A 25,859-nucleotide genomic window follows, 5' to 3' on the forward strand; every position below is an offset into this window, starting at 1 on the left:
TTTTTTTTGGATGCTTTAGCAATTTTTTACACTAACACATTATTAATTTATATGCATTTTTCATTTAGAATGATTGATTGACTAATAATGAGTATTTTTTTATGTTATATATCTACACCAAAAATCAGCAAATTATATACATTGGGTAAAGTAGAAAAGATTATGCAGGATGGCATCATTGCATATCAGTAGAGGTCAAGTACTTTAAACTTGCTTTAGTTGCTATAAACATTCTGATTAAATTGGTTTTGTAAAATTTCACACTGGTTATTGTAGAGATCACTGCATTTCATGGTATGTTCTTGTTTCTAACTATTTATTATTTTACTAATAATAACTGCCATTCATTTACATTCACAATCTGCCTTCAAAAGAAGCATACATTTTTGTTAATGTCCTTTTTTCTGTTGAACTAATAGGAGAAATAGCAGTAATATCGAAATAAAACTAGAGGCTCTAAAGAGCCTGTGTCGCTCACCTTGGTCTATGTGAATATTAAACAAAGGAAGCAGATGAATTCATGACAAAATTGTGTTTTGGTGATTGTGATGTGTTTGTACATCTTACTTTACTAAACAGTCTTGCTGCTTACAATTATCTCTATCTATAATGAACTTGGCCCAGTAGTTTCAGTGGAAAATGTTAATAAAAATTTACCAATTTTATGAAAATTGTTAAAAATTGACTATTAAGGAACATAACTCCTTAGGGGGTCAATTGACCATTTTGGTCATGTTGACTTATTTGTAAATCTTTATACTTTGCTGAACATTATTGCTATTTACAGTTTATCTCTCTATAATAATATTCAAGATAATAACCAAAAACAGCAAAATTTCATTAAAATTACCAATTCAGGGGCAGCAACCCAACAACAGGTTGTCCAATTCATTTGAAAATTTCAGGGCAGATAGATCTTGACCTGATAAACAATTTAACCCCTTGTCAGATTTGCTCTAAATGCTTTGGTTTTTGAGTTATAAGCCAAAAACTGCATTTTACCCCTATGTTCTATTTTTAGTTGTGGCGGCCATCTTGATTTGATTGCCGGTTCACCGGACACATTTTTTAAACTAGATACCCCAAAGATGAGTGTGGCCAAGTTTGGATTAATTTGGCCCCGTAGTTTCAGAGGAGAAGATTTTTGTAAATGATAACTAAGATTTACCGAAAATGGTTAAAAATTGACAATAAAGGGCAATAACTCCTAAAGGGGTCAACTGACCATTTCGGTCACTTGACTTATTTGTAGATCTTACTTTGCTGAACATTATTGCTGTTTATAGTTTATCTCTATCTATAATAATATTCAAGATAATAACCAAAAACAGCAAAATTTCATAAAAATTACCAATTCAGGGGCAGCAACCCAACAACGGTTGTCCGATTCAACTGAAAATTTCAGGGCAGATAGATCTTGACCTTATGAACAACTTCATCCATATCAGATTTGCTCTAAATGCTTTGGTTTTTGAGTTATAAGCCAAAAACTGCATTTTACCCCTATGTTCTATTTTTAGCTGTGGCGGCCATCTTGATTTGATGGCCGGGTCACCGGACACATTTTTTAAACTAGATACCCCAAATATGATTGTGGCCAAGATTGGATTAATTTGGCCCAGTGGTTTCAGAGGAGAAGATTTTTGTAAAAGATAACTAAGATTTACGAAAAATGGTTTAAAATTGACTATAAAGGGCAATCACTCATAAAGGGGTCAACTGACCATTTTGGTCATGTTGACTTATTTGTAAATCTTACTTTGCTGAACATTATTGCTGTTTACAGTTTATCTCTATCTATAATAATATTCAAGATAATAAGCAAAAACTGCAAAATTTCCATAAAATTACTAATTCAGGGGCAGCAACCCAACAACGGGTTGTCCGATTCATCTGAAAATTTCAGGGCAGATAGATCTTGACCTGATAAACAATTTTACCCCGTCAGATTTGCTCTTAATTTTTTGGTTTTTGAGTTATAAGCCAAAAACTGCATTTTATCCCTATGTTCTATTTTTAGCCATGGCGGCCATCTTGGTTGGTTGGCTGGGTCACCGGACACATTTTTTAAACTAGATACCCCAGTGATGATTGTGGCCAAGTTTGGTTTAATTTGGCCTAGTAGTTTCAGAGGAGAAGATTTTTGTAAAAGTTAACAACGACGACGGAGGACGACGGACGCAAAGTGATGGGGAAAAGCTCACTTGGCCCTTCGGGCCAGGTGAGCTAAAAAGAACTAAATTACAGAAATCACTTAAATTTTACAATTAGTTTAATAATATGTACAGCATATTCGAAAACAACAATAAAAAATATTGGTCACCGATGAGTTAAAAAAGATATTTCAATTTTAATGCCAAAAAATAGCATTTTTGCACCAAAGGGAGATAATTTTGAGCTTTTTCAATGATATCTACATTCTAAAAGTCACCTGAGGCCAACACTTTATGATTTTTGGGACGATTTTTGTACCATATGATTAAGTAACAACTACTAAAGGTAATTAATAAAATTTTGTAATGAAAAATAAATATTTAATTTTTTTCTGAAAATCTTATACCCGCAAGCCTCCTTAAGATAAAAAGAGGAAATTTGAAATTGAAATCGGTTAACCCCACTTTATAATGTTCATGTTCCTGTCTTTAATATAGTATCTTGTCAGTGATTGTATATTACTGATAAGTATATGATGACTTCTAAAATGTCTTTTGCTTTTTTGTGTCAATAGGTTCCTGTCTAAATTAAGAGTTAAAGTAAAATCACAAAAATACAGAACACTTAGGAAAATTCAAATTGTGAAGCTCACCAAGCATTCCACCTAAGTCATACAAAAATGTACAACTTTCATGAGATTTTCTAGATCTGAGGAAAGTCAATTAAAACAAACCACAAATAATAAGTCAGAAGGATGTCAAATTGCAAAATCATAAAGTTCAAAGGAACTAATTGACATTGGTTTATACTATTCAATTGGTATCTTATTTTTTCTACACACCAAAATTAGCACAATGCATGTAAAAAGAATGTCAGGACAACTATTATAATTACATTTATAGAATAACAATGATAGTTAAAATTTAATGCCCTAGCCACAAACTGAGGCATGAAATCTGCCTTTTATCTTTACTGTTTTGGTGGTGCTGAAGGATATGGACTTTCTGTATATGGTGGAGGATCTACTAAATGATATCCTGGCTGAGAATAACCACTTTGCGGTTGATAGTTTGGTTGAGAGGGATATCCTGGTGGTGGTTGGAAGCTTGGTTGCGGCAGCTTCTCCGGCATTTGTACATAGCTTGGTTGAGGATTCCCAGACAGAGGTACATATCCTTGTTGAGGATGTCCCATGTGATCAGTATATACAGGTTGTGGTGGGTATCCAGACTGTGGCTGATATCCTGGTTGTTGTGGATAGCCAGCTGGTGGATGTGAATAGCCTGTTGGTTGTTGTGGATAGCCAGCTGGTTGTTGTCCTTGAAATGGCTGAGAAACTGGTTGTGAAGTTAGTGGTATTTCTGACTGATTTCCTGATCTCTGTGAATTTTAATAAAAAAAAGAATAAATTACACTCATTAAATACAAGTATAATAATAATAACAATAATAATAATAATAAATTCTTTATTTAAAGAGGGTAAACACAGTTAGTTACAATTACTAATCTTCCCTGAGGCCCTCATATACATGTATGCAATACAAGTAAAAACAAAATGATAATAATAAGAGAAAAAAGCAAACATACAACATATAAACACAATTGTTTAGACATAATAGTTCTATGTACATGTACCATGATTAAAATATATAAGATATATACTACAACTCATTATAATTGATGACTGTTTTTTTTTTGGTGAAGGACATAACTTGAAAGTATTCTATGAGCTGAAGTCATGTTTAATATTAGTATAAATCATTTCCGGTACTTTGTTTTGAATATGCTTTTATAAAAGCAAGCAATAACATTTATATTTTCTGTTCTGTGTGCTATTTGATAGGTTGTTGCTCAATACCATGCCTTCTAAATTGTCAATTCTCTGCATAATATCTGAGTTAAGATCATTCATTTTCAACATTTCCTCTCTAAAATTTAACTGTGCACTAAAACAGGCATAACAAGAATGTGTCCCAAGTGCACGGATGCCCCATCTGCATTATCATTTTCTATGTTCAGTGGACTGTGAAAATGGGATAAAATTTCTAATTTGGCATTATAATTAGACAGATTATATCATAGGGAACATGATTACTAAGTTTGAAGTTGATAGGACTTCAACTTCATCAAAAACTACCTCGACCAAAAACTTTAACCTGAAGCAGGACAAACCGACGAACAAACAAACCAACGAATTGAGGCACAGACCAGAAAACATAATGCCCATAAATGGGGCATAAAAATATTTGATTTAAATAATAAATACCTTGATGACAGCTCCTCTTTGTCTACGTCTTTTACAGATATAACATGCAGCTAGAATTATACATATAATTAGTATGACTGAACCGGCAGCATAGTAATCCATGTCAGTATTGGTTATAGGTTCATCACTGTTATCCCCACACTGATTGTAACCATCATTCTGGAAGGATTTAGATATACATTGTCCCTGTCGACATCTGAACTCTTTTGTCACATTACAAACACCTAAATGTATATAAAATATTATTAAATAGAGATCAAAAACCAATTCTTAGTGTAATGAGTTTTATTTCTAATAGTTTTTTTATAATGTTTATAATAATCCCTGAAAATTTCAGTGATTATAGCATGCATGTATAGAACATAATCCCTTATTCTACAAATTCACTGTAACATATATATACATCCTTTCCCATTTCATGTGCTTTATTAAGGTACATCTTAGCTGTTCCATCTTATTTTAATCTCTCATGATTTTTCTAGTGGTGATGATGATTTACAAAAGAGGGTTCTAAATACTTTTAGGCAATGAGAAAACGAAAATTTATAGTTGTACATGTATAATAAAGTAAAATTGAGAATGGAAATGGGGAATGTGTCAAAGAGACAACAACCAAATGCCACCAATAAAGATTCATTTTATTCTTTCAGATATATATAATAAATCAAAAATCTGGAAAATAGAAGTACAAATTTTCAAGAGGGACAAAAGATACCAGAGGGACAGTCAAGTGCATGTACATTTTTTGTAGACATGAAAGTGCATCAAAGATATAAAAGTGCACCAAAGATATGAAAGTGCAACAAAGTGCATGTAGATATGAAAAACATCATAGTTTGACTTTAAAGTGCATTTAAACATTTAAGGTTGATTGATTGGTTCCAATGTAATTAAATCATTTCTGAAATTCTTGTATCTAAATATTTTATATAAACATGATAAATGTACATATATCACATGTATATCACATGTATATCACATGTATATACCTGTATGAAATGAAGTAAACAACAGTTCAAATCCTGTGTCTTGTTTTCTATAGTCGCTCGTGAACCTGAGAGTCAGATATTGTCCACTAGTGTAATAAGCTCTTCTAGGCTCATAGTCACCACAAATCTTCAAATCAGAATCTGTAAAAATACAGGTATATCTAGTATCTTAATAACCTTCTATCTTTGCTATAAAAATATTGAATCACCTAAACTAGTTTGCTGCAATGACACTCAATAAAAAAGTCAATACTCACGATAATTAGCCTTTCATAATCCTTGTCAATTTAAAGATAATATTTGGTTTATACAGATATATAAACTTTGAATGGTCTTTTGCTTAATCATGTTAATCAAAAATCATTATAAACTTGTAAATAAAATTAAAATATTGTTCTATATTTATTTCTCACTTTTTTCAGAAGAATAATGACAACAAATCCCAGGAACACAATTGTCATGACTATATATATAAGTTGTATGACAACAAATACTAGGAACAGTATTGTGTAGATGGAAACAACAATTACCTGGAACACTGTTGTTATATGTAGTTGATCCATCAAATAATTCCAGGTAATCTTCACAAGTATTAATTCTTCCCTTTTTCTCTTTTATATCAATCTCAGTGAAATATACCATGATTTGCCTGTCATCAGGAGCCTTAATTGTTAACTGGCATTTCATGTTTGGTACATACGTTAGAAAGATTGTTAGATCTAAGTTTCCAGATTCAATATTTTCCTCTTCCATATCAATTACTTCCCCACATCTGTCATCCATGTAGTAATCTGGAATTATAAATATGAAAAAAGATTTTTGATTTTCAGCATTTTCAGTCTTATTTATAAAAATTTGAAAAAAAACACATATTGGCTTATATACTGTACTTAAATATACAGCTTGCTGATGCAAACTGTTTTACCAATAAATAGTTTAGTATAAGTCTCTTATCACCATCATCAACAGTGGCAGATCTCCATAATCAAGAACTTTTTATAAGGAGGGGGTGCTGATTGACCTAAAACGGGAGGATCCAGTCATGCTTCCGTGATTCTCTATATAATCAACCAAATTTTTCCCACAAAAGGTCCAGACCACCCCCTTCCACTGGCCTTGGATCCACCTTTGATCACCAGGGATGTTTAAACTATAAACAAAATATTCAAATACATGTATATATCGATATCCTAATTGTCTGTCTTGTAGAAGTTTGTATTATACAAATAATGTTTATGAATATTAAACAAATTGAATAAACCCAGTGATAAAGATAAGATCTTAGTATAATATTTTCAAATAAGACATAAAATTGAGAATGGAAATGGGGAATGTGCCAAAGAGACAACAATTCGACCATAGAGCAGACAACAGCAGAAGGTCACCAACAGTTCTTCAATGCAACGAGAAATTCCCGCACCCGGAGGCGTCCTTCAGCTGGCCCCTAAACAAATATATACTAGTTCAGTGATAATGAACGCCATACTAAACTACAAATTGTACACAAGAAACTAAAAGTTAAAATAATACAAGACTAACAAAGGCCAGAGGCTCCTGACTTCAGACAGGCGCAAAAATGTGGCGGGGTTAAACATGTTTGTCATGTTTGTGAGATCTACATATATGTACATGATATCATTTATGTCACATGTCAAGTGCATGAATACAAGTTGAAGTGTAAGCTAAAGGGCATTGAACGATTCACATGAATAGTGTGTGGCCACGTAGTTTCAGAGAAGAAGATTTTTTATAAAAGATTTATACAAAAATTTACAAAAAATTGTTAAAAATTGACTATGAGATGATGAGGGCAATAACTTCTAAAGGGGTCTATTGACCATTTTGGTCATGCAAAAAATATTTGTAGATCTTACTTTGCTGAACAATTTTGCTGTTTACAGTTTATATCGGTATCTATTATAATATTCAAGATAATAAGCAAAATCTGCAAAATTTCCTTAAAATTACCAATTTAGAGGCAGCAGCCCAACAAACTGTTGTCTGATGTGTCTGAAAATTTCAGAGCAGATAGATCTTGACCTGGTGAACATTTGTATCCTATTTCAGATTTGTTCTAAATGCTAAATAGTATAGGTGGATTCAGGGTTGGGGTGTGGCACCAGCAATATAGTGAATTTGTTAATTTGTAGGTTCTTTGTTAATCTCTGTGAAATTTAATATTTACTTTTTAAGTAATATGAAAATGTGCAATGTCAACATAAAACAAAACAAATAATTATAGATGTATCAGTAGTTAAATAAGTAAACAGCTAAAGTTACATCATTTGAGACACATATAATTGTGTAAAAACATTTATCAGTCAAAGACTAAAACTATTAAGAATGTAGAGCAAGAAAAAACCAAAATAAAAATATTGAGCATCCATTTGTTGCAATGAAATCATATCTAACCATGTACATGTAGATGTATTTATTTCTAAAATCAGTCAGTGACAGTCTAATGCTTTATGTATGCATAAGAATAAAATCTCAGATTTTTTAACTACATGTGTTATGAAAAAAAATATTTATAAGTTAAAAATCTCATTGCATCATAAATTTGATAAAGTATTATACAATATAACATTAAAAATTTCATTGCATCATAAATTTAATATAGTATTATACAATATAACAAAGTCAATCACATATAGCTTCAAAAATCAAAAATATTTAAAATTCAAACTTGATCATGTTGATTTTGAATTGCATATATTTATAAACATTAAAATAGCTTTAACTTGTTTTCCGCTTACCTATAATGCCAGCAAACTAACATATTCTATTTTTCCAGCAACAGCAACAAATTTACTATGTTGCTGGTGCCGGTCAAATAGCAATTTCTATAGTTAAAGCATTTTGAAGATAATTTGATCAGTCTGCAAAATTGAAAAATTTGCCTTTTTTTTTTTTTTTAAAGTAAACGGATGACGACCACGGACATCATCAAGTTATGAGAAAAGCTCATTTGGACCTATTGGGCCAGGTGAGATAAAGAAAGGTAGGTGGAAAAAAACCTGTCAAAATAGGTGCAATTTGGGTACCCTCACGTTAGGCAGAATAGGAAAAATTTGTAAACATTTCTTCTTCTTTATCATGTTTATAGGTTTTCCGTAGTCCTTCAATTAACTGAAGATTATTTACTGTTTGCGCAGCAGGCCTATATATATTTATTTACAAAAACAAAAACATTTGGAAATAAATTTGAGGTGTGTAATTTAATTTTTTTAAATTGTGATTAAACATGTTAAAACTATGTACATAGGCTTATAATGAGTTAGATGAATTTGAGGAGAACAGCTGGTGTGAGATGTTCTCTGAATGTGTTGACTGTGGCGACAGAGAATGGTTGCATTGGCAATAAGTTCCACTGAGTTATGGTATATGGAAAAAATGAATATTTATATGTATCTTTTTTTGGTTGCAATGTGTCTAAAAGTATAATTATGGTTTTTGCAGGTACTACTGTCTGATGGTATGAGAATAGCAGATGGTATAGCTACGATTTGATGTACTATTTTGTAGAACATTATTAACCTTGTGCGTGTTCTTCTTTCCTGTAGAGTTGGCCAGTTTAGGGTGTTTATCATATCTGTCGGGCTACTGATGTTATGGTATCTGTTACAGACATATCTGGCAGCTCGCCTTTGGACCATCTCGATTTTAGAGGTTTGTTCAACTGTGTGAGGGTCCCATACTGAACATAAATATTCCAGTTTAGGACGGACTAGTGCCAGATACGCCCAAGTTTTGATGTTCTGACATGATGTTTTTAAGTTTCTTTTTAAGAAGCCCAGAGATTTGTTGCCATTAGCTATGATGTTGTCTGTATGTTTTGAACATTTTAGGTTTGCTTGAAGTGTAATGCCCAGATATTTAGCCGAAGAGACAAGTTCCAGTTTGTGATTGTGGAGGATATAGTCATGTTTAAATGGGTTTTTCTTCTGTGAGACTGTAAGGACTGTGCATTTGTCTGGATGGAAAGCCATCAACCAGTCTTGCTCCCACCTAGCAGCTGCATCTAAATCTAACTGTAGTGCATCACAGTCACTTTGAGATTTGATGGTTTTATAGATGATACTGTCATCGGCAAACAGTCTGCGCTTACTGGATGATAGGTATTCTGGTAGGTCATTAATGTATACCAAGAATAATACTGGGTCCAGAACTGTGCCTTGAGGGACACCTGAGGTGACTGGGGCTAGGTCAGATCACTCTCCAACCAGGACAAGTGTTTGTGTTCTGTCATTTGGGAAGGCAGAGACCCAGTTTAAAGTCCATTAAAATGAAGTCTATTTGAGTGTTGTTATTATTTGCTGCAAATTCTTGGATGAATGAAATAAGTTGAGTTTTGCAAGATCAAGACTAACGGAAGCCATGCTGGAGGTCATACAATATATTGTTCTTTTCAAGGTGGTTGATGATGTGTTTAGTGATGATATGCTCCATACGTTTACAGGACATACATGTCAATGATATAGGAGTGTAATTTTCTAGTTTATATTTTCCCCCTTTTTTGAATACTGGTGCTTTGTTGGCGTGTTGGTGTAATGCTAGTTTCAAGTGATATTTTGAAGATAAGTGTGAGAATTAGAGCTGTTTGGTCTTTGAGTTCTTTTAGTATTCTGCCGCTGACGTTGTCTGGGCCGGTTGCCTTATGTGGGTTTAAATTGTGTAGGAGTTTCTTGACACCAGGTAAAGATATTTCAAGTGGTGTTATCACAGGGTGTGAGCTAGGACCTTTCTCTGGAATGGAGTTATTTGATTCAGTTGTAAACACTGATTGGAATTGTGTGTTGAGGATGTCTGCCTTTTGCTTTGTATCAGCTATTAACTGTCCTTCTTTTTTCATTGGTGCGACACCGGTGTTATCTGTGCACAGTGATTTAATAGCTTTTTACATGTTTTACAGTGACTTGACTGTTAGTGTTGCTCTCCACCAATTGCAACTCATTCAAAATTTTGACCAAATTGCAATTTGTTTTATTAAACCAAATTGTTCAACTGGTCAGAATATTGAACAAATTGTTCAGTCAAAATGTGAATGTGCAACCTTGGTGATAAAATAAAATATACTTACATGTACAAAGTTACAATCCTATAAGACTTTAACTCCACTTTAATGATGTTGTGAAAAAATTGGTTTATCAGTTTGTATAAATATTATAGTCATTTCCATGCTGAAGAGGAACTGTTTATTTTGAATTGCTATAAAATTGTCCAAACTAAGCTTTCATATAGTTTTTCTTTCTAAAAGTATTCTATATTTATAGAGTTAAAGTCTTATAGGATTGTAAGTATGTTTTATTTTATCACCTTGCACTTTCATGACTTGGCTGTGGTTTTCTACAGCAGTTGGTTCAAATTTCTGACTAGTTGAAGTATTTGATTTTATAAAACAAATTGCAATTTGGTCAAAATTTTGAATGAGTTGCAATTGGTGGAGAGCAATGTAACCGGAGAGCACGAATTTCATTACAAAATTGCTTGTCTCCACCGGGACTCGAACCCGGGACCTCTGTGTTACAAGGCAGCGCGTTAACTGACTGAGCTAAAGAAGTACTTCCCTAGCTCAACCGCTTACGGCTGACTAAGTATCTACTAAGTTTTTCCAGACCTGCCAACTTTTGAAAATCCCTATGGGGGATTTAGTGCGCGACCAGATTTTTAAGGGTTACAGTTTTTACGGCATTTCTGCGTGCACTGCTTTTTACTCTTAAAATAGTCTCATATCTCTTCTTTTTTCTTTTGGTATACTGATGATAAGCTTATAAGCCTTGATATCTTTTATTTGCATGATTCTTGTACTTATTTTAAAATTGACAAAACAATTTAAGAAAAAAGAAAAATGACAATAAAAAATGAAGACCCCCCTTTCCCCCCTCCAAAGACCTGCTTGTCTTTAGACCACGACTCAAAAGACATGAACCTATATGTCCTAAAGTTAGAAAAATAAATTCAGATTTTTATTAAGTCTGCCAGTATTAATGAGAAAATGGATAAAATTTGAGTTATCTTTCTTTGTGTTCAGAGGTGCTCTTACCAGCGGAGGCTTATATACAGTAGAAGTGTATACAAAATGGCATCGATTTTAAATCAACAGACACATGTCTGATTTCAAAAATTAAATGGATTTCAAGATAAATGATGTTTTCTTAAGAGTTCATTACACTGTTCTCATCTTTTAGTTAATATGATTTTGTCATGGAACTACGGTAAACGTTGCAAATTGTGCTTATATGATAAATTGGTTAAAAATCAAAGGCCGTCTGACTGAATTTCTGTTTATTAACTAATTTTGAGGATTGTTATGACCCATCAGATAATCCGATTACTTGCAACAACAAATTATGACACCTGTTGTGACCGTTGATTAGCACAGGGTTAATATAAACTTGTCATAATATGTCCCCAGGTAAAATTATAGATTTTTAAAAATTGATCAGAAAAACTTCAAAATCGGTAACCAATAATTTTTTCGGGTATATTTTGTGAAAATCGGGTTTTTGACTTGTTTTACGATCCCGATATCGGGATTCGGGTTGAGGGGTGAAAATCGGGATGATACCGCGAAAATCGGGATAGTTGGCAGGTCTGTTTTTCTAAGGGAAGCAATCCCGTCACACTTCCCCCATCTCAAGAGTCATCATACTCTGTAATGATGATATTTTCATCTTATTTTTATATTTATATTTTAACCTGGCTAGGTAATTTTTCTAACTGTGGGTTATTATTGTTGGGCGCCAATGTAACCGGAGAGCACAAGCAATTTTGTAAAGAAATTCATGCTCTCTGGTTACCATGGTTACAGCAACACTAACAGTCAAGTCACTGTAATTAGGTTTAGATTGATTGTTGCACTGTTGGTCAGGATCATTTATGGGTAGGTCTAATATTTTTTCAATATAAAAAAAATATATAACATGTATATAGCACAGAGAAGAAAATACGTCGAGGAAATCGCACCAGAGAGGTAAACCGCACATTGTCAAAAGGCCTTAAGATTGAGGATTGAGGATATAACCCCAGTATGCCGTTCTTTGTTCTTTGTTCTTTTTGTACTTGTTTTTTTCAGATGTCTGTACTTTTCAGCATACTTGATGTCTTGTTTCATTTTATAATATAGCTTATTTTTTTCTATTTATCATTTTCCTTAGATTGTGGTTAACATTTATATAATTGAAAACTATCCTGTGATCGTGATGAATTATTTTGGCCATGCAATGATGGCTGTAAACTTTCACCCACATTTATCATAAGTTAATGATCCAATTACAAAAGGTAGCAACATCAACATCAGCTGCAGATACTGAATCGCCATCATTAATTACCGACCGGAAGTTATTATTGCCGAATATATAATTTCCACAACAGAAAATATCGTTCCTTTCCCCATGCCCAGAAGAATCCTCGACATCGAATTTTGAAGATTTTTCATGTTTACAATCAAAATCAAACTTTTAGATTGATACGATGTCGGTTTACATGCGGAGAGAATTTGCAAAACTGGCAAGTCTTAAACCAATCATTAATCATGGAAAAACTAACGGTCTAAAAGTAGGAAACAAGACGTTTCGCCCAAGGAGCCAATATAATTTATGGCCTTGTTTGATTCGGACTTGGTCGTTTCGGCAATGCAATATAATTATATATAAATGTATATATTCAAGATAAAAACCAGAAATTTGTCAGATCCAATTAATTAAAATGGGACAGAAATAGCACTATAAAAACACAGTTCATAGACAATAAGGCCTTCTTTTACTTTAAAGGAGTCCCAACCCATATATGCATACACCTTATCGCTATTTGTCCGCCATTGCTGGATATCACACAGGTTCCCTTAAAATGTTGACGTCATAAAACAAAATATCTGATGCTACAATGGAAAAGTGATTGTTGTTGACGTCAAAAGTTCAAGCGGACAGGTCAGCCGGGATTAGCGATAAGGTGTATTGATCTCCCCCCCCCTGGATTTCCACTGCTTAACTATCCCTAACCCCTAACCTAACCCTAACCCATACCTAAATTCGCACCCTAACCATTGCTAACCCTAAAACCTAACCCTAACGTTACCTAGAACATCCCCTAACTTAACCATAACCATGAATGAATCCTTGGCCTAACTCTAAAGTATAAGGTAGCAATACACAGTTAGAAAAAAAACTTAAAATTGACACTCATAATTTTTAAACACCCTCTTTCCTCTCCTGTCTAACAAAGAAGGCTTTATATGTGTGTTATGCATGTATATACTTGTAGAAAGAAAATCTTCAATAGATTTGATTTTTAATGGTCATAAGGGTAAAATATAATCCCTTTTGGCTGTAACCATGGCAACAATCTGCATTTCTTAGATACAAAATATAGCAAAAAAGGGGGGTGAACATGTCACAAAAGTCTCCAAAATTTGGTCTAAAGGAAAATTTCAATGAACTACAGTGATACCTTTCCTGAATCCATAGGTTTATATCTATCAAGTGGTCCAAAAAAAATCATATGCTTTCCTGCTCGTCTTTCCATAAAATTGAATTGAAAAGATCGAGCGCAAAATCTTTGTTGATAAACACTACAATAATTTATGGACCTATGAACGGTACGGATAGGAAAATACGGACTGTCAATCATTGAAATGGCCTATAAAACATGTTAAAATCAATCTAAATGGTCATATAAACCCACTAAGAAGGCTATATTATTCTTCAATTATCTAAAAATCAATTTTATTGTACAAAAACTTTCATATTTAAAAAATTCACAGGGGCCATAATGCGAAACTAAACTTCTAACTGTGTATTGCTACCTTAAGGATTAACATTTTTTTTCCCAATTCCACTTTAAATGGATTTCTGTTTTCTACTAGTTAAAACGAGCATTTTCGCCTGCTTGTTTTGAAAATCGGTTCAGAAATAAATATTTTATGAAGGTTAGCAGTTGACACTGAAATGCAACAAAAAAGTGATTTTATGAAACATGCCATGTCAAAGTGCATTTTCTCCTTTTTTAGTCAATTTTCTAAAACTATACCTTCTAACCCTGTCTTTTCTTGTTTAAAAACTTAAATTAACCTTAACAGTAGACAACGTTTACAAGTTAAAGCTATTTTAAAGCTCTAGAATGTCAATTTTATTGTGTATTACCATACCAAAGCCTTGGTTAAAATTTAGTAAATACATAATTTATTTATAACAGCGGGAAAAAATTTAGGCTTAATTCATGCTAAATTGTGACTTTATACTTGCTAAAATAATAAATTTGATTTAGTCGAATGAAAAAATATAAAGCGTTCCCTTTTAAGGTTTCTACATAACGCGCAATCTTCTTTTCCAAGGGGTAGCCAATAAAGTATCAATTTATAACGGAACCAAGTCTTTGTGTCAAAATGTCTATATTGGTTGCTAAGGACAATAAACAACAAAACTAACATATGCTGTCATACTAAAGGTTGTTTCTCCCTTAGAATTGTACCTATAACATAAATATCAATAGTTTTGTGGTATGTTTGTCTAAAAAACAGCAATTATTTGCTTTGTCAAATGCCATAAGGTAGCAATACACAGTTAGAAAAAAAACTTAAAATTGACACTCATAATTTTTAAACACCCTCTTTCCTCTCCTGTCTAACAAAGAAGGCTTTATATGTGTGTTATGCATGTATATACTTGTAGAAAGAAAATCTTCAATAGATTTGATTTTTAATGGTCATAAGGGTAAAATATAATCCCTTTTGGCTGTAACCATGGCAACAATCTGCATTTCTTAGATACAAAATATAGCAAAAAAGGGGGGTGAACATGTCACAAAAGTCTCCAAAATTTGGTCTAAAGGAAAATTTCAATGAACTACAGTGATACCTTTCCTGAATCCATAGGTTTATATCTATCAAGTGGTCCAAAAAAAATCATATGCTTTCCTGCTCGTTTTTCCATAAAATTGAATTGAAAAGATCGAGCGCAAAATCTTTGTTGATAAACACTACAATAATTTATGGACCTATGAACGGTACGGATAGGAAAATACGGACTGTCAATCATTGAAATGGCCTATAAAACATGTTAAAATCAATCTATATGGTCATATAAACCCACTAAGAAGGCTATATTATTCTTCAATTATCTAAAAATCAATTTTATTGTACAAAAACTTTCATATTTAAAAAATTCACAGGGGCCATAATGCGAAACTAAACTTCTAACTGTGTATTGCTACCTAAGGACCCTTAAAGAAAAAGAAGGCCGACACTAAAATGGTTTAAAGGTAAACTAAAAATTATTAGTTGAAAAATAAAATAATAAAAGCTGTCATGATGCATGTATTTTGATAATATGAATAGACTAAATTTTGTAGATTGAATAATGAGGAAAGTTTAAAGGTAGTGTTCCATAGTTTTAAATGTCTTCCCCACATATATGAGGGTATTAATGCCCTTTCACGTCAGCGTCAAACGGTCATTTTCGGCTACCGTTAGCGTCAAATTCGTTATCCTTATTGTGATTAATCAAAAGGCTCAAATAATTATCGTTACGGTCATTTTTGGAAAAATATTCGTCAAAATCATTCGATGTTTTTATCCTTTAAAAGAAAGTGTACATTTTATTGTCCTACACCAAAATTACCATTAGCTTCATTTGACAAGAACTTTAACCGTTATTAATCATGATGGTACCCCCATTACAACCCTCATATATATCCTAATCTTCCATTCTAAGAATATTTTACTGAAAGAAACTGTTCACTTACTATATAATTGTTTATAAAACTATTGAGTTAAGTATTATATGTCTCTGTAAGTAGTAATCAATTTATCCATTAATTGCGACAATTTCCATGTATATTTCCTGTTATATTCCCATACTGATGGCATTTTGAATGCGGGGAAGGGTAGCCTACGAATGCCTAATTGACTACTCGTTCCAGCATGCAAATTTATCACAGATAAATTATTAAAGCCTTATTATAATTATAAAAACAATCCTGTAAATCAGGGTTAACTGTAATCACATGGTAATGAAGATTAATTGTTGTTAGGGCTTAAATAGTGATTGTAAAAAAATGCACTTTAATGACAAAAGATACAGTCAAATTGTTTTTGGTGGCTAGCAATATTTGAGGCTTGAAGACAATAATTTTTGCCCCACATGCCCCAACTACGATAGTAGAGGGGCATTATGTTTTCTGGTCTGTGCGTCCGTTCGTCCGTCTGTCCGTTCGTTCTTCCGTCTGTCCGTTCGTTCGTCCATCTGTCCCGCTTCAGGTTAAAGTTTTTGGTCAAGGTAGTTTTTGATGAAGTTGAAGTCCAATCAACTTGAAACTTAGTACACATGTTCCTTATGATATGATCTTTCTAATTTTAAAGCCAAATTAAACTTTTGACCCCAATTTCACGGTCCACTGAACATAGAAAATGAAATTGCATGTTTCAGGTTAAAGTTTTTGGTCAAGGTAGTTTTTGATGAAGTTGAAGTCCAATCAACTTGAAACTTAGTACACATGTTCCCTATGATATTATCTTTCTAATTTTAATGCCTAATTATATTTTTTATCCAATTTTGTGGTCCATTGAACATGGAAAATGATAGTGCGAGTGGGTCATCCGTGTACTTTGGACACATTCTTGTTAACCGGATTTTCAAAGTAATTTAGTCATTATTTACTTATTGTTTCAGGTAATAAAGTTTTTACGAAGTGGGAACAAAGAGGTGACACAATCAGGGAGGACAGAAGCACTAGAAGATATATTAACTGCAAATATCAAATACAGACTTGTGACAAAGAAAACCCGGTAACAACTTTCATTGTTATAGCTCGAATGTATAAATATATCTATCATTGTCTATTATCAATTCGTAATTACATTTGTAATAGACAAAATATTTTTGCAAAATTTCCTGTTCAGGGAGACAACTTTTTATGCATTCAGATAAATCATCACATAATTAATAATGTAATACACTTGACAAAAATATCTAGGATTCAGAAACAAGAAAAGTTGCTTTTAAAAATTAGAATCTTTCTCCCAACTTCTGGTTAGGGATGAGACAATATATTAATCATCTTGCAGAGAATACCATTATCCCTTGTCTGAACTGAAATAGTTCGAGAACAGATTCTGATTTAAGGCTGCTGCTGCATTGAAAGTTAAATGTCTTCTGCTTATTTTGATAATTTTATAATCTGTTTTATATATCAATATGATTCTAAAGTGTTCACAATTTTTTTTACCTTTGATGCTAGAAGATTACTTAAAAAAAATAAAAATAAATATAGACATGATAGATAAGTTCTTCTGTGAAGTGTTTCATTTTTTCATTGAATTACTTTCAAATATTTCTCTATATATAAACAAAGAATGAGCATTTGTTATTATTCCTTTAGACTCCAAGACCCCCAGTTTTATATCAGTGTATCCGATGTGAAGGAAACTATTCCAGGACTTAACCAGACACTGTTTTCAGACAACCAGGCTATATCACAGGTACAAATTTAAAGCGTTCAATACTATAGAACATACTAAACAATATTGAATAATAAAATACTAGAGGAAAATACAACAGAATTAACTTTCCTATCATTAAAATTTCCTTTATAATATCAGCTTAAAAAATCTTAAAACCATATATGTACTTAAATTACATTTTTACTGTAATAGTCATGTATTATGTGTAAATATAAAAAAGAAGATGTGGTATGATTGCCAATGAGACAACTCTCCTCAAAAGACCAAATGATACAGAAATTAACAGTTACAGGTCACCTAATAGCCTTCAACAATGAGCACAGCCAATACCACATGCTATGAAAGGCCAGAAATCCTGAATGTAAAACAATTCAGGCCAGGAAAACTAATAGTCTAATCTATGTACCAAAAAATGAACGAAAGACAAATATGTAACACAGCAACAAACAACAACCAGTGAATTACAGGCTCTTCAATGATTTCCAATGAGACAACTTTCCACCAGACTCTAATGACATAGAGGTCAACAACTATATGTCAATGTATGGCCTTCTGCAATGAGCAAAACTCATGATGCAGAGTCAGCTATAAATGGCAGAGGAATTGACAAACCTAAAATAAGTCAAACATGAAAAACTAGCAGCCAGATTTATGTACAAAATGATGAAAGAAAAACAAATTTGAGCAACAGTAACAAACGACTTCCACTGAATTACAGGCCTCGAATTTGCACAGACACATGCAGAATGTGGCAGGGTTAAATATGATTATGGGCCCCACACTCTCCTCAAACACAGGACTGTTGTGTAACAGCACTACCTTTGAACACTATGAAAGATTTCGAAAAGGGCTCATCAGATAGATACAAAGTCTTTTTTTTTTTAATTTTGAATATCACCTCATCTGGATTGTTCAGATCGTTATATATACCTACTCTCATGTGCCTAGGAAATAACATTATTAAAGGTTTAGAAATAAGATCCAGATGTAAACAAAATATATGAAATAATATAATATTTTATTGATATAAGATTTGATATAATAGTTATATAAAACACATGTTGTGTTAGGCTCTGATCCTGTCCATCACGTTATAGTATGGTATTAGTTTTCTGTTTTGCTTTTTCCAATCATATTGTGTTGTAAAATGATGCCCTTTATGGATTCTTGATTAGATTAATAAAATTCTTATCTTATCTTATCTATACCAACTATGAGCTAAAGAATATCTGGTTTTAATCAGATTCATTGGTAAGGATTCTTTAGTTAGATTTTTTTTATTGGAATTAAATTGGCTCTCAATAGACTTTAGATGAAATTTAGTTGGTCATGCAACAAATAGGCAGATTCCTTTTGTAACTTATTTTGTTAAATAGTAATACACTTTTTTTAAATTGTTTCAGGAACTGCATCCTTTACCTATAGACTACGCAGATGAAACAAATGGAAGAATTAACTTCTTTATAAAGCCGTGTTATTTATGTAATGTAAGTTTTGTTCAATCATGATTTGATGAAGTGAAATATAAATGATATTGTAACTATTAGTATGAATATGTCTATTCAGTAAACAGTGCTAGAAATTATTGAAATTAAATTATATAAAAAAGAAGATGTGGTATGATTGCCAATGAGACAACTATCCACAAAAGACCAAAATGACACAGACATTAACAACTATAGGTCACCGTATGGTATGATAAGAAATGAGTTTTTTGCAATGATGTTTGTGGTCTGAGAAATTTTTCTCGTGATGCCAGTATGCAATGTATTTTATAAGAAAATGAATGAATAGTGAGAACACAGATGAAGTTAATCATTTGATAAGTGAATAGCTTTATCTGTATCCATTAAAATCATACCTATATATATATATATATATATACAGTATTGTTTTTATCTTCATACCAGGTTCTTAGTTAATTGGGAAAAGTTGTATCATTAGCATTTATACCACATGTCTTTATGATACCCCGCATCTAAAAGTGGAAAAGAAGGGTATATAGTGATTCACATGTCTGTCTGTCTGTTATACTTTTTGATTCCTAACAATAACTACAGTACCAATTGACAATCTTTTGAACTTTGAACCATAAACTACAGGTGAAGTGTGGTTTTGGACTGGTTTGCTATTTCCTAATTAATGTACAGAATTACTACAGATGTTTAACATCATTCTCATAGAGCACACATATTTCAGATTATATTAAAGAAAGTTTTATCAGAAGGAGATACTTATGGTTATCATGGAATCATTAAAGATAAGCAGACTATTCTGGTTGAGTACAGGTAATCAGTATTACAATACTAGATCTCCTTTCTTGGAAACTCAAGTCTTCTTCCCCTGTGCTTAAAATGTGGCCTCTGCTTAGAAAAATGATTAAGGACATCATGTGTTTCTGTCATCACTTACATGACATTGGTTTTATGGGGATTTTACTTTTTTAACCTTAAGTCAGAGCTACATGTGGAAGGTTTTGATCTTAGCCAATACATTATAAAAGTCATTGAATTCTGGCATTTCGTTAAGGTGTTTAAGTAAAGTTTTGCAAAGGAGTCTGAATGAAATCTAACTAGTCAGAGGGATTTTATGAAATGTGAAGATGCAGATTAATACTATTAACAAATGATATATGATGATGATACAGCATAAACCTTATTTCAGTTCTCCAAATATTGCAAAACCATTCCATGCAGGTCATCTGAGATCAGCTATTATAGGGAACTTTATATCTAATCTGTATGAGGCTGTAGGACACAAAGTGATTAGAATCAACTACCTTGGGGATTGGGGTACCCAGTACGGTAAGTGTATAACACAAAGTACTCATACAAGTGATTGGGGTACCCAGTAGGGTAAGTGTATAACACAAAGTACTCATACAAGTGATTGGGGTACCCAGTAGGGTAAGTGTATAACACAAAGTACTCATACAAGTGATTGGGGTACCCAGTAGGGTAAGTGTATAACACAAAGTACTCATACAAGTGATTGGGGTACCCAGTACGGTAAGTGTATAACACAAAGTACTCATACAAGTGATTGGGGTACCCAGTACGGTAAGTGTATAACACAAAGTACTCATACAAGTGATTGGGGTACCCAGTACGGTAAGTGTATAACACAAAGTACTCATACAAGTGATTGGGGTACCCAGTACGGTAAGTGTATAACACGAAGTACTCATACAAGTGATTGGGGTACCCAGTACGGCAAGTGTATAACACGAAGTACTCATACAAGTGATTGGGGTACCCAGTAGGGTAAGTGTATAACACAAAGTACGCATATAAGTGATTGGGGTACCCAGTACGGTAAGTGTATAACACAAAGTACGCATACAAGTGATTGGGGTACCCAGTAGGGTAAGTGTATAACACAAAGTACTCATACAAGTGATTGGGGTACCCAGTACGGTAAGTGTATAACACAAAGTACTCATACAAGTGATTGGGGTACCCAGTACGGTAAGTGTATAACACAGAGTACTCATACAAGTGATTGGGGTACCCAGTACGGTAAGTGTATAACACAGAGTACTCATACAAGTGATTGGGGTACCCAGTACGGTAAGTGTATAACACAAAGTACTCATACAAGTGATTGGGGTACCCAGTACGGTAAGTGTATAACACAAAGTACTCATACAAGTGATTGGGGTACCCAGTACGGCAAGTGTATAACACGAAGTACTCATACAAGTGATTGGGGTACCCAGTACAGCAAGTGTATAACACGAAGTACTCATACAAGTGATTGGGGTTCCCAGTACGGTAAGTGTATAACACAAAGTACTCATACAAGTGATTGGGGTACCAAATATGATGAGCAAAGGACACAAACCACATCATTCATGTGCATGTTTTATAATGTATGAACAATTAAATTGTGTATGATTGGACAGTACATATTAGAATAAAAGAAGAAGAAGATATTTTATTTCCAGTTATGGGCCCCAAAGGGCATTAACATTACAACATCAATAATTTTCATAATACAGAATAGATGGTTGCGTTAAGATAATTGGAATACAATAACAAAAATATACTAATAAATATATTTTTGTAAACTTGACCAACACATAAAGACAAGGTTAACTAAACAATGTTAATGTCAATTCTGATACAACAATAGTTTGCATTTATATCTTTGATATTTGTTTAAGTTAAGTTCATGTTTAGGAGTTGTAGATAGCTCTTTGAACTTTTGCATAAAACTTTTAACTAAGAATTACATACAGATGAATGTCAAAGTTGTTTTCTATGTTACAGGTTTATTGGCCCAAGGTTTCAATAAATATGGTAATAAAGAAAACTTAAATAAAGATCCTATGAAGCATCTATATATGGTAAGCAATATTGCCAGTATTTATATTCCCCAAATGATGAAAGGGTATTCAGATTAAGGGCTTTTCCAGAATTAATTGTATGAGGGGAAGGAAGGCACTTTTATTAAAATTTGAAGAGTGGTGGTTATTTTTAAGAAAGATGTCTTGAATAAGGAATGACTGTAATATTTTTTCTGTCTATGAAGAAATAACATAATTTTTTTTAGTGCACATTGAATAACGCGCGTAGCGGGTTATTTAACAGTGTGCACCACATTTTTTATGTTATTTCGAATAGACAGAAAAAATATTACAGTCATTTCTTATATTTTAATTCTAAATTCCATTTTAAACCGTAGAAAACCATGAAAAAATGTTGATGACGTCATGGTCACATGACTAAATTATGTCTATGGGCTGATAACAAAATAACGTCAGCCGTTCAGAAGACGTGTTACATCCAAAATTAAATTATTCAATGATAAAATTTGAGAATGGAAACAGGGAATGTGTCATAGAGGTAACACAACCAAAGAGCAGAAAACAGCCCAAAGCCACCAATGGGTCTTCAACACAGCTAGAAAATCCAGCAATGTGAAATAGTTTCGTTTGAATCACTAATGAAAATAAATTGCATCATTGTTGCCATAACTCATTTAGACATCCCCAACCCCCATGTCATTTTGTATTCATCAAAAGCCATCTGGTATTGATTCAAAAAACATTACCAAGATCATGATCAATGATTTAAATAACTCCCGTTAGAAATTCAGATCAGTTCTGTATTATTATTACGTTCCATATTTACATAAATCAAAGTCTTGAGATAACAGTTATTGATAAAATATACATTTTTGTCCAACCAGAAACACAACAATTTTTCTTTGCATTAGAAATATATACAATTATTTTCTTCTATCATTAGAGAGGCACCACTTACTGAAAATAGCTTTGATTTCAGGGGGACAATTTCTTTGTGGAATGGGGAGTTTTTTTTTCAATTAAAAATGTACACAATTTCCAAGTTGCATAGAAAAGTGTTTTGATGTAAGATTCCAAATATGAAATGATTTCCAGTGAGACATCTGTCCATCCAGGTTTAAATGTAGTGGATGTCAGCAATTATAGGCAACTGTTAACCAAGTTAAATAGGTTTTATGAGGTTGGACAGGGCCATACACAATATGTATAGTTAGTCATTTTGTAAGTTATCAATACATACTTCAGGTTACACTTTATTTTTAGAAATAAAGATGAGTAAAAAGTAAAATCACAAAAATACTGAACTTTGAGGAAAATTAAATCGGAAAGTCCCTAATCACATGGCAAAATCAAATGACAAAACACATCAAACAAATGGACAACAATGTCATATTCCTGACTTGTTATCAACATTTTTTAATGTAGAAAATGGTGGATTGAACCTGGTTTTATAGCACTAAACCTCTCACTTGTTCAATTATTCAATTTTTTGTAGGTTTATGTAAAAATAAATGAAGATGTTGCAAAGGAACAACAGAATAGTGGACCTGACAAACATGAAAAAGGAGAAACACACAGAAAAAGTCTAGAAATATTCAGAAACATGGAACAGGGTAAAAAAATTACATACTGAGATAAAAACATTTTTTATGTTATAATTTCAATAATACTGTGGATTCATTATTATTCGTTGGATACCAATTTTCGTGGATTTCGTTGGTATAGGTGAACTACAAAACTAAATGTTCAACGAAGGATACATTTTCTAAAGGCTTGTTTGCAGACTGCATCAAACCACGAAATTAGATATCCACGAAAATGCAAGTTTTCCTTAATCCACGAAAATTGATACCCACGAAAATAAATGAATCCACAATAGTCTAACTGCTTAAATATTTACATTTACAGTACAAATTAAAAAAATAAAAATAGATTATTTCTGTCATTCCAAAAGAAACCAGAAACTTTTCAACTTATGAGTAGGAAAAACATATTTGTTTGAGTTAAAAAATAACTGTTACTTCTTTAACATTTAACATTTTAAAGAGTATCTTTTTCTTTTAAAATTTATAGAGCAGAACATTTTTGTAACAATTGTAAAATTAACCAAACAATTTTGTTCCAGGGACAGCATCAGAGGATTTACAATTATGGAAACATTTTAGAGACATAAGTATAGAAAAATATAGAGAAGTTTATGAGGCAAGTTGTTTACTTAAATTTTCAAAAGTATATATAACATTTGTGGATAGTCTTAAAAATAATCTTGCCTGATTCCATATCATTATTCCAAATATAAAATTTATATTAAAGCATTTTGTGTTTGACTAAACATTGATATTTTGAAGAGAGGCCAAAAATACCAAAAGAGATATTCAAACTTATAAGTCGAAAATATACAGATTTCTTCTTCTTATCGTTTGCCTTTACACCTGAATACCAGTCTTCTCAACAAATCTGGTGGTCTTCTGTAGGACATCCACTGGTCCATTAATCAGCTTCTCTTTTATTAGTGTTGATGAATTCAATATCTTATCTTTCAGTGCCTGATGATTCTTGCATGACTGAATAGGTGTGCACTATCCTAATCTGCTTCTCCACAATACATGTAGCCAGGGTATCAAATATGAAAAATACCTCACAGTTCAAATAGTTATTTCTTGAAATATTAAAAAGTCAGCTGTGATCACAATTTGTTTCGTTTGTTAAACTTTTAGCTTCTTGACCAATGCATTATAATGTAGTACATAAAAACCCAATTGTATGAAAGCAGAAGCAGTAATACAAATTTTTCAAAATAAACTTGAATTGATATTATTAGAGGTAGTATTGTATTACTGCAGTCGTTGGGAACCATGTTTTTCTTTTCTGCATTGGTAAAAACTGGAAAATTTATAAGTTGAAAATTAAAAAAAAAAATGTAACTCTATATTATCAGCAAATTGGGAATAATTCTGATTTTTTTATCTTTTGAATGCAGTTACAAAAGTTTTTTAATCTTAAGAGTTTATGGGAAGTCTTTAGGGTATACTAACTTGTCTTATAACAATTGTGTGTGTTTATATTCTTCAGAGATTAAATATAAAGTTTACAGATTATGAAGGAGAGTCTATGTACTCTAAAAAGTCGTTAGAACTGATAGAGGAGCTCAAACAAAGAGATTTATTACATATTGATGAGTAAGTAATAGTTTTAAAAAGAATTTTCAAAGTTTCTCTTGTTTTACAGATAAAATAATATAAGGAACTAAAAGTTAATGAGGACTAGATGTTTCAGTATATGTGTCTGCAGTGAATGTTGAACAAAATGACTGTTGTAGATGGTAGCTCTTCATTCTGGTCTTGTTATTTTGGTTTTAGGTATCTTATTTGGAATAGAGCAATCATCAGTGAATTTTTTCTAAATCTGATCGATTTAGAAAAAAAATATTTTAAGATAAGAAATGAACAGCAGAAGACAGAAGAAAATCAAGAGCAAAAAGAATACTTGTTCCTGTAAATGTCTTTCCAAGTTTAGTTGAACCATACATCCTTCAAAGTTCAAATTAGATAAAATCTGAAGAAAAAAAAGTTTGAGAATATCTTATAATATCAAAATAGATTGCCAATGAGAGAATTATCCACCATAATCCAAATGAAGTGGACATAAGCAATTTCAGGTCACATTATGACCTTCAGCAATTGG

General features: G+C 32.4%; 2 protein-coding genes across 2 annotated transcripts in view; one reads left to right on the forward strand and one right to left on the reverse strand.

The window, feature by feature from the left end:
- On the reverse strand, positions 1 to 12,778 carry LOC139523035 (abnormal cell migration protein 13-like). The gene is made up of 6 exons (XM_071316783.1): positions 12,658 to 12,778; positions 5,940 to 6,200; positions 5,410 to 5,550; positions 4,421 to 4,644; positions 2,228 to 3,534; positions 1 to 447 (listed from the first exon to the last, which is right to left on the reverse strand). Exons 1-5 carry the CDS (start codon positions 12,731 to 12,733, stop codon positions 3,124 to 3,126), a joined length of 1,113 nt encoding a protein of 370 aa, XP_071172884.1. The 5' UTR covers positions 12,734 to 12,778; the 3' UTR covers positions 1 to 447; positions 2,228 to 3,123.
- Positions 12,778 to 25,859, forward strand: part of LOC139523034 (probable arginine--tRNA ligase, mitochondrial) — a 20,022-nt gene continuing 6,940 nt past the window's right edge. Inside the window, exons 1-10 of the mRNA XM_071316782.1 lie at positions 12,778 to 12,918; positions 17,076 to 17,191; positions 17,785 to 17,884; positions 19,270 to 19,353; positions 20,066 to 20,154; positions 20,531 to 20,670; positions 22,138 to 22,214; positions 23,671 to 23,788; positions 24,301 to 24,377; positions 25,248 to 25,354. Coding sequence (XP_071172883.1) covers positions 12,883 to 12,918; positions 17,076 to 17,191; positions 17,785 to 17,884; positions 19,270 to 19,353; positions 20,066 to 20,154; positions 20,531 to 20,670; positions 22,138 to 22,214; positions 23,671 to 23,788; positions 24,301 to 24,377; positions 25,248 to 25,354 — 944 coding nt within the window. The 5' untranslated portion in view covers positions 12,778 to 12,882. The remainder of the gene's footprint in view (positions 12,919 to 17,075; positions 17,192 to 17,784; positions 17,885 to 19,269; positions 19,354 to 20,065; positions 20,155 to 20,530; positions 20,671 to 22,137; positions 22,215 to 23,670; positions 23,789 to 24,300; positions 24,378 to 25,247; positions 25,355 to 25,859) is intronic.

The sequence above is a fragment of the Mytilus edulis genome, chromosome 5 (genome assembly GCF_963676685.1).
Source record: "Mytilus edulis chromosome 5, xbMytEdul2.2, whole genome shotgun sequence".
In the NCBI taxonomy this organism is placed as follows: Eukaryota; Metazoa; Mollusca; class Bivalvia; order Mytilida; family Mytilidae; genus Mytilus; species Mytilus edulis.